The sequence below is a fragment of the Galendromus occidentalis genome, unplaced genomic scaffold, assembly GCF_000255335.2.
Source record: "Galendromus occidentalis unplaced genomic scaffold, Mocc_1.1 scf7180000076384, whole genome shotgun sequence".
In the NCBI taxonomy this organism is placed as follows: domain Eukaryota; kingdom Metazoa; phylum Arthropoda; class Arachnida; order Mesostigmata; family Phytoseiidae; genus Galendromus; species Galendromus occidentalis.
Genome location: NW_003804373.1, coordinates 72,155 through 83,240, shown reverse-complemented (window position 1 = coordinate 83,240; position 11,086 = coordinate 72,155). Strand labels below are relative to the sequence as shown.

At 52.3% G+C, this 11,086-nt stretch overlaps 1 protein-coding gene across 1 annotated transcript; it reads right to left on the bottom strand.

Moving 5' to 3' along the window:
• TfAP-2 (transcription factor AP-2) lies at nt 1-10,833 on the bottom strand. The gene is made up of 9 exons (XM_029113197.1): nt 10,732-10,833; nt 10,594-10,701; nt 5,518-5,800; nt 5,233-5,438; nt 2,987-3,038; nt 1,926-2,142; nt 697-815; nt 406-598; nt 1-277 (listed from the first exon to the last, which is right to left on the bottom strand). The coding sequence occupies exons 1-9, from the start codon at nt 10,831-10,833 to the stop codon at nt 1-3; spliced, it is 1,557 nt and encodes a 518-aa protein (XP_028969030.1).
• Between the last annotated feature and the right edge of the window lie 253 nt (nt 10,834-11,086).

The window sequence follows — 11,086 nt, the reverse complement described above, 5'->3', positions numbered from 1 at the left end:
TCACTTCTTGTCATCCTCCTTCTTGGGGTCCACCTGCGTCGGCACGCCAAGTATTGATGTGCCTCCGTTCGTAACTCCTGACACGGCGGTATTATAATTCCCACTGAGATGCTTATCGAGAAGTTTGAGCGATTCGTTGATACAGTTCTGCATTGCAGTACAGGCCGCCACAACAGCAGGAGAACCAAACCCATGTGTTATTAGCGCGAAATGCGTCAAATGCCGCTGTACGTTTGGTTCTAACACGACCTGGGGTCGTGTATTGCATAGTGGGGTCCTGTGAAAGAAATGAGCAGGTTGATGAGAACAAATAAACTTCGGGACTCCTTTCGGGACGATAGGGGCTCTTGATTCCATCGGATAGATATGCGTAGTAGCCTCCTCGACCAGCGACCTAAGGCTTACCTGTCCTGGTTTAGGAGATCCATGAACTCTTGTATCATCCCCTTCGTGGCTAGCAGCAGCTCCTTCCTCCGATATATGTCTTGCGGGTCCCCAGCTTGTACAACATTCCGGCTGAGGTATTCGGCGACATGTCGTGACGGGAATTCCGTTTCGCAAACATAGCCGAAATCTCTCGCTAGATGAATAGCCTCACCTAGGCGGAATAATGATCATAAAATTCGAGCTCTCTGATCAGAGAGAATCGAGAGGACGGAACAATCACTGATCGACCGCTTTCGTATGGATACGAACCTTCAACAAGAGAGGTGAGTAGCGTAACGTTCGCGGCTTTCCTCCTTCCGGCGGGCAAATTGAGACCGATTTTTTCCAGCTTCTCGCGGAGAGACCTGCCTCCGTTTTTCGACTTCGCTCTGGAATTTTTACGCATGTCAAATGATGCGGCTGCGCTCATCGATCGGGAGCCCCGAGATTCCGGTTAATTTCGGTGCAACTCGATCCTTAAAGGGGGGACAGATCATGAGGATTCCGTGATCGATATCTCTCTCTGCCTCCGACAGCGCATTTCTCTCCTGCTTGTCGAGTCCTGCGTATTTTCGAGCGTCGGTATAGTTTAGGTGTGACGTCTACAAAAGGGAAAATCGACCATCTTTGACTTCGTATGATGGGCTCCGTCCACGGCGACCGACGCAAGCTTACTCCCCGGTGATGGCTCCACCCGTCACCATGAAGCTCAGTCGACAAGCGGCTGGTTCGGCCGAGCAGACAGCAAGCTGGTCGACCGGCCCAGCGGTCAGCTAGCTGGCCGACGGACCCAGCGGCCGATTGGCCAACACTGACCCTTTTTCGACGTCGCACTTAATGACACTTTGTCCGCTGCCTTTCTCGGTGATGAAAAGAATGAGGAAAATGACTGTCGCATCTCGCTCGTTACAACTCCGACGACACGACTGATTCCAACGACAAGCCTGGATCCCGTTTAGCTCATTCGACAATATATCGGCTAGACATGGAAATCAGTATCCGTCCTCGGTGTCCGGGTCGATCCTCTGTAGGCCGGCCGAGAGCCTTTAGGCGTCGCACAGCGGCCCCCCATCGATATCTCCGTTCTACCGGGTAGTTACGAAATGAGAAGCCGGCTAACAGCGGCCGTGATGCTGGTCGCACTTCTCCTCGAATGTTCTGAAATCGCACTCTGCACGGCAGCAATAATAATTGTTTAACTAAGACCCATTCGACGATTTTAAATGGCTGCGAGCCGACCAATATATCGACCGCGGCCGATCATGCCCCGACTTGGCTCGAAATAATGTGAGGGAAAATTATTGATCTCCTCCTCGAGCTCAGGGTTCCTAGATGAAGCCCCCTGCCCGCGGCTGTAGAGCTTTTCTCGGCGCCAAAAGTCGGCGTGACTCTCTTGTTGTACTGAGCAGATTCCGGGTAGGAAGGCTCTCAGACCGTTGCTGTCACCAGCATTGCGTTCATTGAGCTTCGATCAGCTTCTCTCGTTAGCGCCGACTTACCGTCTGAGAACTCCCCCGAGCAGGGACGCGTTGAGACATTCAGGGGGCGACAGTCTTCTCTGTACCTCCCCGATTGTCACCTTGTACTTGGACGTGGAGCTCAGCAACGATAGTCTTCCAGGAACTGAACAGAAAACATCGGTGGCAGTCACCTGACCCGGGAGACCCATTCCGGGCCCTCCGGGTCCCATGAGCCCTTCTTTTCCACCATGTATTCCTGAAACGAAGGAAAATGAGTTCCCGATAGGTAAATTGATTGTCCGGCTCTATAAAGGATCGTTGTGTTTTCAGCAGTCGGCTCCGCAAATCATTTGAAACTCTTGGCCTCGCGTACTGACATTGAATACAATATATTGAATGCCCAATTTCAATAGTTGAGCGAGTCGACGCTGCTAGGGGGAGGGGGGGGCGTCTCGAATGAAACTGAAGCGAGACAGAGAGGGAAGAATGGATGAGCTTATCTAGCCGCTCGTCTTGTTTCGTAGCACAGAGCAGAAATCATCCTGTTGCTGCCGCCCAGGAGAAAAGTCGCCGGCGCACCTCAACGCCGTCCCGTCTGCAGCAGTGCCGCAGAAGAGCTACTTTAACGGTAAAATCCCCGCGGTACATCGCCAGCAGCGATCGTCTGGGCAGTGCCGTCGTGTCCGTTTTCCCTAGGGTGCCTTACTAGTGGAGGAGCTAAACTACCCAGCAGCGAGGCTCGTTTCGATGCCTGTGGAGTCATAGATTATAGCGGATGTGCTTTCTCTCCATGAGGACGATCCGGCCGCACACGGGAATTTCGGAAAGCAAGGGCCGGATCAAGAATCTTTGAGCTATTGGCATGATTGTACAATGATTCGGATCTTATGGCATGTGGGCTGGGGCAGGCCAACGATATTCCGATCGGCCCCACTCATATGAGAGAATATTCGTTCGAACGGTGGAGACGAAATTGCATCAGCCTGACAATCAAGGGGGACTAGCCTATATAGAGCCATCATGAAACCGTGCTATCGCATGCAGTCCTGAATCTTTCTCAACTGAGAATGCTTAGAAACTGAGCCAGAGTCCGAGCTCACCTTTTCGTATGACGCCGTGATCGCCGAAGATCCCATCGTCGACGCTAGCAGCCTGCGAAAAGACACGGAGAAGAAAACGATTATACCCTCCATCCGAATGCAGAGCGTGTTCTCCTCTGACGTCCGGCAGTTCCCTTATCCTCGAGGGGAAACGTTTTCCACGGAATCTCTCAATGGAATTGTTCTCGTCTAGCGTGACTGGTGACTGTAAGCTTCAGCGTGATCGCGTCGTCCCCCTTCCCCTCCACCTCAGCTCCCAGGGTGGAAGCAATCCTTGTTTCTGCTCTGATCTCCTCGTAGTCAGAAGAAACGACGGGCCATGTCTTCGTGATGGTTGAGACCGATCGGGGGTAGGGATTCTCCCCTCGCCTGATTCTCAGACGGATGTCGTGCGGTAATCAGTGCGTGGGTTATACGCGGAAAGCTACCGACCAGGAGCCGGACGACCGAATCATTTCGGCGCGCTTGTATGCTCAACCCCCGGAGAACTGCGAAAAGTCCAGCTCTTCGCATCCGCGTTCCGTACGGCGTATTCGTATCAGTCATCATCAGGTGGCATCGAGTACTGAGTGAATAGCCTCGTTTTATCGGCCGGGCGAAGGGCTGACTTGTGATCCACCACTCGGTCCGGTAGTCGACCGCCGGACAAATGATTGCAGACCGACGGACTCATGAACGTACCGACGAACGAAGGGCCGGATGAACAGACAGAGGAACTGGCTCGCGGCTCGCCAGCCCGTCTGGTTGACTAGCGGGCTGACTGGTTGCTCGTTCATCTGTCTGTCGGTCTATCCGTCGGTTCGTCCGAGAAACCGACATATACACTTTCTCACGCGTTCCGTTACTTCCTGGCCCAGATTGGCGGCAACGGCGACGTCCACGATGGTGGCAGCAGCTGACTTACGCTACTTCTCCATTTCGCTACTTGCTCTGGACATCGTCGTCAAGTTTATGCGGCCAATCGACAAACCGGCAACGGCGGCACCAGCAAAGACAGCGGCGTGGCAGTGGTGCCAGCCAGCCAGCCGGTCGGCCAGTCAGAGGAGCGAACAGCCAGGTAGGCTTCCAGAAAACTACGGTCGTCGTCGTCTACTGCTCGGAGTCTTCGAGCGCTCAACCCTCGAGAATCATTTCTCGTCCCGTTCATGAGGACTGGCGCATCAGAAACTGTCGCGGCGCCTGTGGATCGGGTCTCTACCAGACAGTCCGAGACTAATAAATATCATCGTCTGCACAACGGTTCGGAGAGCGCATCGACTAACCAGTCAACGGGACTCGCGGTGAAAAAGGAGAATGAGATAAGAGCTCCATGATGAGTGACGACGACTATCCTCTCTCGGCTCTGGACCATTCGCTGGAACAGCCGGCTTGTAAAGTCGCTCCAAAATGAAGACCGCTGCGTTCACGTGGAGCTACGGATTGTTTCCCTCCGGATTTTCGACCAATGCAATCAGATAGTGTCCAACATTAATAATAATAATCGACCGAGCACCCGAACATAGCAGCGGCGAATGATTGTTCCTCCTGGATTGAGCCCACGGCGCTAGCCCAGTACCATGATTCTTCCTCCAGTGGGGCGCGGGAGTTTCTCTCGAAACAGGGTTGGTCGTCAAAATACAGAGTTATTGAAACGAAAGTCTTCCCGCATCGATGTATGTAGACCTAAACTCAGGAGCTGTCGTGCTTGGGTACCGGTATGCGCAGACGTGCGTTGGACACGTGAACACGATCGATTAACAACCGCAAGCATCGACCAAAGCTGCACCTGCTGTGGAAAATACCGGCGGACAATGCGTTCACCCCTCGAAATTCCCAGTGGCCGATAAGATAAACCTGTATTTTTATTGCTCCAACGCAATGTTGTGGAAGTAGTGCTAGGAGCAGACAAGAGCCTACAATGGAGACGACGGTCGAGGAGTCGTACACGAACCCTGCGTCCGGAGCCGAACACGTAAACAAACAAATAAACAATAAATCCGTCCAAGCAATCCGCGGGGAGCTAATGGAGTGATCGATTCCAGATTCCACCTCCCGAACATAAGGCGACTCCTCATCTAGGTAGGCGGAGTCTCGAATGCTAATGAACGGAAACAACGCTCTCTTTCTGATCGATCGTCCGAGTGAGCGAGTGATTGATTGATTGATTGATTTAGCTAACGTGCACGATAAGATTTATGCTCAAACGCATTGTTAGACGGAGGGGCGGGGGTAGGATCTACAACGACGGCTAGGCGGAGTACACTGACCTCCATGAAGTCGTTCGGGTTGCCGTTGTCCGACGAACAGGTTGAGGCTTGTCCATCATCGATCTGCTGATGGATGCCAGCAAGAAGGTCGTGTTGGTCCATCCGGTGGTAACTGGATTCGGTTCTTCTGCCATCGTAGGAGATCCCGGGTGGGGCGCCCATGCCACCGACACCAAGCAGAATGGCATCATCTTCTGGACGTCGCCCTAAAAATTGAAAAATCACTCGCCTTTGAGTCGGATTGCGAGATTCAGAGTACGATCGGGAGTCCTGAGCACAACTCACCAGTCGGGGTGGCCGCAACGTTGTGAGTTCTTCCAGCGGGATGCAGCTGGTGGTAGTGTTGAGCAGATGCTGGATGTAGAGAATTTAGGTGATTCGCATAAGGGTCTTGTGCGGATTGGAAATCCAGCTGCTGCTGCGGGGGCAGGTGATTATAGGGAGGAGGGAAATACGGTGGTTGGAAATCAGCGGTCGTTGTGAGGCGGGGTGCGCTGAATCCACCCGGACCCCCCGAGCCCGGGCCCAAGCCTCCAGTCGGGCCTCCCGACGCCATGTCTCGACGCTCCTGCAATAGAACGAGAAGAACGCTGAGACTCGATCAAATTGAACCTCATTCAGCGATTGCGGTGGTTTGCATCGGAGGTTTTCTTGCGAAGGATATACAATGCACATTCGTGAGGTCTCATTGATTAATGTCTCTCGTCTTCAATCAGCTCTCAGTATTGTTTCCAGACCGTCCGCACGGCGGATCAGGTGGACGTCGAACGAGTGCGGATCACCGTAACGATCCAGATTCAGCTAGAAATCGATGTCACTATACATTGAGACGAAGAGTCGACCGAAAAAACCAAACGAAGTTTACAGCTGGGGAGTGGCCGGCCATTTTGAGGAGACCAAGATGAGCTGGCCGTCAGACTTTCCTTGCCCTTCCAAATGAATAAGTGCGAGCGCCGTCGCCGAGAATGATTCAAAAAGACCAAGAAGCGTTCCTTGTTCTTCGTGGTGTAATGAGGCCATAGCCGAAATGTGAGAACGAAGACAGACAACCGAGTCGCTAGCTTCGTCGTGGTGTCGACTGGACCGCTGCCCGTGTCCACTGCTGCACCGAAGCGCAATTAAACTCCAGCCCAATCTCCCGAACTGACACACAAACACGCACATTAACTGCGAATCCGCGTTACAAGTGACGCGAAGGACCAATCCACGGGGATCGATGGTAATTTCCGCTTTCGGGAATCCGCACAGCTAATCTGGCGGCGGTCGAACTCAATATCCAAGAATTGCATGGAACACTGCAGCATATCCCCGGACGTCGGAAGCTATGTATATGTGATCTGAGAGAGCGATTTTCCGTGAAGCCGCCAAGGCAAACACAGCTAGTCAGACGGAACCTCCCGAGTGGTGGGGCTCCTGGGAGCTAAGCTAGAATCTGTGGAATCCTCGCATTCCTTCTCTCGTGCATCCGATGCGCATTCGACGACTCCAGCGTCCATCCTCATTGTTGGGCGAGTCGATATTGGAATGCTCGCTCAGGGACAGAGTCATCCAGACTGGCTTGAACGTCAGGTTGGAGCACAAGATTCGTTTCCTCTGTTTCTATCTTCGTCTTGGTTCCCTTTCGTCTGTATAGCAGTCAGCGGATTCAGCTCGGGGACGCAGCTCTTCGACGCTCTCCTCCATGTCGAGACTAGCGAAGACTTTGATGAACGAACGCATACTCTCTTCTGTTGCATATTGTCGCTCGTTCACCATCTGACAGTGGAGCATATGCTCTCGCATGAATTCCTTGTGCTCGACAAGCCAGCGGTCGGAGCCATCAGGACGTGTTGATATCGCTCAGACTTTCTGTCCGCGGACGTCCATTCAACGAATGACCCTCGTCTTGAAATCATAATATAGTATTATTCCGAATGTCGTGAGTGAACGTCTCCGCTGTAGCTATTGCTGATGTGGAAGAGCGACCGAAAGGGAGAAGGGAGAGATGGAGGAGGCAAAAGAGCTAGCTAGCCAGCAACTCAGCCGGCCGGCGAGAAGCCATCCAGGCTACCAACCAAGGAAGGAGGGAGGGCGATAGAACGCAGTGAAGCAGAAACTCCCACACGGGGCGGGCGGAACAGAAACTTGAATAACGTATGACACTTATGCGCGCACAGATAACTCAGCCAGGTTGAACGGAGCGCTCCGCTCACGACGACGACGTGAGCATTCCACGCTCAAAACTTGATGGTTTTATTCCAATGAATTGCCGGAGTATCTTCCGATCGAGCCGTGAAGGGCGAAATCAGGTCAGCGATTGCTGATCTAATGAAGTACTCATCTGACCACAGCCGATCCGACCTATACAGGAACTTTCGCCGCGAGGCAGCGTCTCATGTCTCATGCGGAGGCCTATGAGGTAGTCTCCCCTCAGCTTCTCTTCCGGAATCGCGCCCATGAGAGATTGGAGGCTCATTCCACGCGCGACTCTGCAGGCAGCGATTCGAATTTTGTCTTTCTATTCCGAGACGCGAATCACATGCTACCCCGGTCTCGATTGCCGGAACACAAGGAAGCGAAACTGACGGAGCTGATCGCGTACTAGCCTAGTCTGCCTAGTACTACTAGGCAGACTGAGATCATAGAACGAGAAAACGAAGTCCATCGGCGGCGTGCTCATTCGCCTGCTCGATCGTCGTCCCGACATCGATGTAGACAGCTTGGCACCAGTGGGTCGGATCTTCTCTCCTGCCCTCAGGCGCCAATCCGGTACGCTTTTTCGCTTGCCGGGCTCAGAAGATTGGCATGGAAGAGGAGATAAAAACGTATTATGAAATGTCACAGAGTTGCGTGAAGATAGTCTGACTGAACGGAGTCGAGAAATTTTTTGTCCTCTGCTAAGTTTCCAATTGCGAAATCCGCCGGAGGAGATCGAAGCGAGCCTCAGTTCCCCGACTATCTTTTCCAGGTTGCGTTGAGCAGTCTCGAGTCCCTCTGACACCTGAGTGATCACACAGAATCCGCGACATTAGCGACAGATTCAGTAGAAATTGTTGGAGTCGTGCTCGTCGCCAGATCCGGATCATTTTCCTCGGGAGTGTTCTCGCTCATCTTTGGTCTCTTGTCTCATTCTCCCTAACGATTATTTTTCGAACTTCAACCATTAGTTTGACTTCTCGATTAACATCCCTGCCGCTTGTGGTAACGGGAAAAACTCGATTCGACGCTCTGCCGGCGCGACTCCAGCAGGCCAATCCAGCCGAAGTCGTTTGCTGCAGCGACAGCGTGCTCATGCAATCAGAAGGCGTAGACATGCTCTTTGTAAGTGTTTCGGATATACATAGGTAGCTACGACCGATAAACCTATGGGCTAATACTCCTTGACGTTTTTTTTCTAGCTCTTCGTACCGAAGCTCAGAGGGACCAGAGATGAGTCCAGGATCTCCATATGCTCCCTGCGATCGATTGAACGGTTCTGATTGAAGTGGATGTCAATCATAACTCATCACCGATGACTAGGGTCGCGATTTGAGACGGCATTTTTCTTCCGAAAAAGCGCGATGTCCGCGCGGACATCGGAAGCGGACACTCCATCGGATGTTTTTGCCGATTCCATTGAATTAATTCAACCCTTCGACTATTCCCGATGAGCACGCTCAAGTGCCCCCCGTTCCCCGCGGCTCACGCTCGTGCCGATGCCGTCGAGCTTCGGTGCTTCGAGTGAGAGATCGAGCGGAGATTTAATTTTCAATTAGAGGTATTTCCTCCAAAATTCCAGAAGGCAGACACTTCTTGGGGAACACCAAGGAACGGACGAAACGGACAAGAAACAAGGTGTCCTTCTCTTCCGCGTTTCTACCTATCATGCAGTGGACGCTTGTCCGTGAACATCGGTTCCTCGGCGGAACGAGCCCATCGCATCAGTCCGGAAAGCAGCAGAGGATTATCGACTCGGATTGCTCGAGAACTCCCGAGTCTTCCGTGGAGGTTCGCGTCCATCGCAGGAAAAATGAGGGATAGTATAATGTTTTTGCCGCTATCGCCAGACACAACCCACAAGGCAGCAAGCGGGCTTTCAAGGAAGCAGATGGAATCGAGCCTCGAAGGATGAGCCAGAAGGTCAGCTATCTCAGACAGGGCGGTCGCGCTGGGGAGTTTTTTCTGTGCGAGCAACACATACCGACCCCCTTGTTATTGGGCATACGTTTGCCAGTCTTCCCCGAGTAAAGGTACACGGGGGGACGAGAGAACTCCTATCATTCAATCAATTGGCCAGATCACACAGCGAACCTGGGAGAAAGTTCGATTCCCGCGATGCAGTTGCTCGCGGACATCTACAACGCCCAGGAAAACGGTCGCTAATCCTTTGACGATATCCTTGTAGGGGGAAAAGGGAACATCAGACTTATTTTCTTCTTATCCCGTTGTCGAGACTGAATGACATTCGAGATCGTTCCAACCATGGAACTCACGACTTCCATCGCGGTCCAATTCTTGGTCTACAGAGTGTACCCTCTGCAGGGTATCAAGTGAAGTATTGTAAGCTTGAGTACTGCAGGTGATTATCGTAAGTTGAAGTATTGTAAGTTGGAGTATTGTAAGTGAAATGTTGTAGTTCGATCTTATCGGAGTCCGATCATCCTTGTGTGAATATATTCGGAGCATCTGCACGATCGTTGAGTGGTTTCTGGATCTTTATCGTCCACGACTCGGGAACTTCGGCTTGCATCTACGAGGAGCAAAGTCGAAGCGATTACTGCCCGTCAGGAAGCAGATCTTCTGCGCTCTCCGAATCAGCTCCGGAGATGCTAGCTTATAGGAATATTTGCTCATAATCCGGTCTCAGAAAGCTCGGTCAGACTTGGATGACCCTCCGCTGGAGGCCTTCATTCGTCGGAATGGTTTTTCCCGCGTGTCTCTGGACCCATATCGATTTTCCAAGCTTGACCATCCGGGCGATTCGAAGTTCTCCCCTACGTTTTTCTATGCCATGCCGAAAGTGACCCCCAGAGATTGTAAGCCTCAAGACATAAGACTATTCCTTGAGAGGCCCACATATCATAAAAATAACTCCAGATCTCGATATTCGAAGATACCATGACCTTGCCCATCCTTTTTCACTCCGCAGTGTCAGAGCTCCAGGAGCGAATCGTGCATCAGAGAGCCCCCACGAGACGAGTCCGACTCGGATACCTTCTGAGGTGACCATGAGCGAATGTTTTGACGCCTGCCCTCCTCCATCCACTCATCTCTACAAAGAATGAGGCATACGGTGGGAAGCCGGGTGCCAAGATTGCCGCCGTATTCTTCTGGCTGATACATGGACTCCGTCGTGAGGATAAATTATTCTGAGTGAAGAGTTCTCGGAGAGCTAGAGCTTACCACCATCAGTGTCAGTTTGTCAGGATAGCCGGTATCAAGCAGACTGCCCAAGTCCACGCTGGACTTCATGATTTGAGCCGAATGTGCGCTCACTCCTATCACTCGCGTCTACACAATAATATCGTATCCATTGTGCACATCATTGATTATCTGTCGCTTTATCACCCTGCCGCGAACAGGAATAACATCCACCGAGACAAACTTTTCCAGTATCTGTTTGGCGGCACTTCGCCATTCCATGCGAAAACGGTAGCACGGAGAGGGCCGCTCGACCTCCTCTCCCAGCGACTCCCCGCCTGTCAGATGTCATAGACAGAACATCTAGTACGTTTTAATATATGATGCATGCCTCGGCCGGTGACAACAGATTCCTGCTGTCGTTACGCGGAGGACTACTCAGTTCAGAGTACGCGTTAAGTACGCATGTACATCCGAAGACGAGCAGCGGAATCCACAAATTCCTCTTGTTGGCGGCGCCTGCTTCCTCGGGGCA

What these genes read in the sequence shown, in the direction of transcription:
- TfAP-2 (XM_029113197.1), bottom strand. Translation starts at nt 10,833, where the DNA reads ATGGAATGGCGAAGTGCCGCCAAACAGATACTGGAAAAGTTTGTCTCG. An exon ending in AGCGACAGATAATCAATGAT is followed by an intron (nt 10,702 to 10,731) that starts GTGCACAATGGA and finishes ATTATTGTGTAG; the next exon opens with ACGCGAGTGATAGGAGTGAG. An exon ending in TCACGGCGTCATACGAAAAG is followed by an intron (nt 2,143 to 2,986) that starts GTGAGCTCGGAC and finishes CCTTCGTTTCAG; the next exon opens with GAATACATGGTGGAAAAGAA.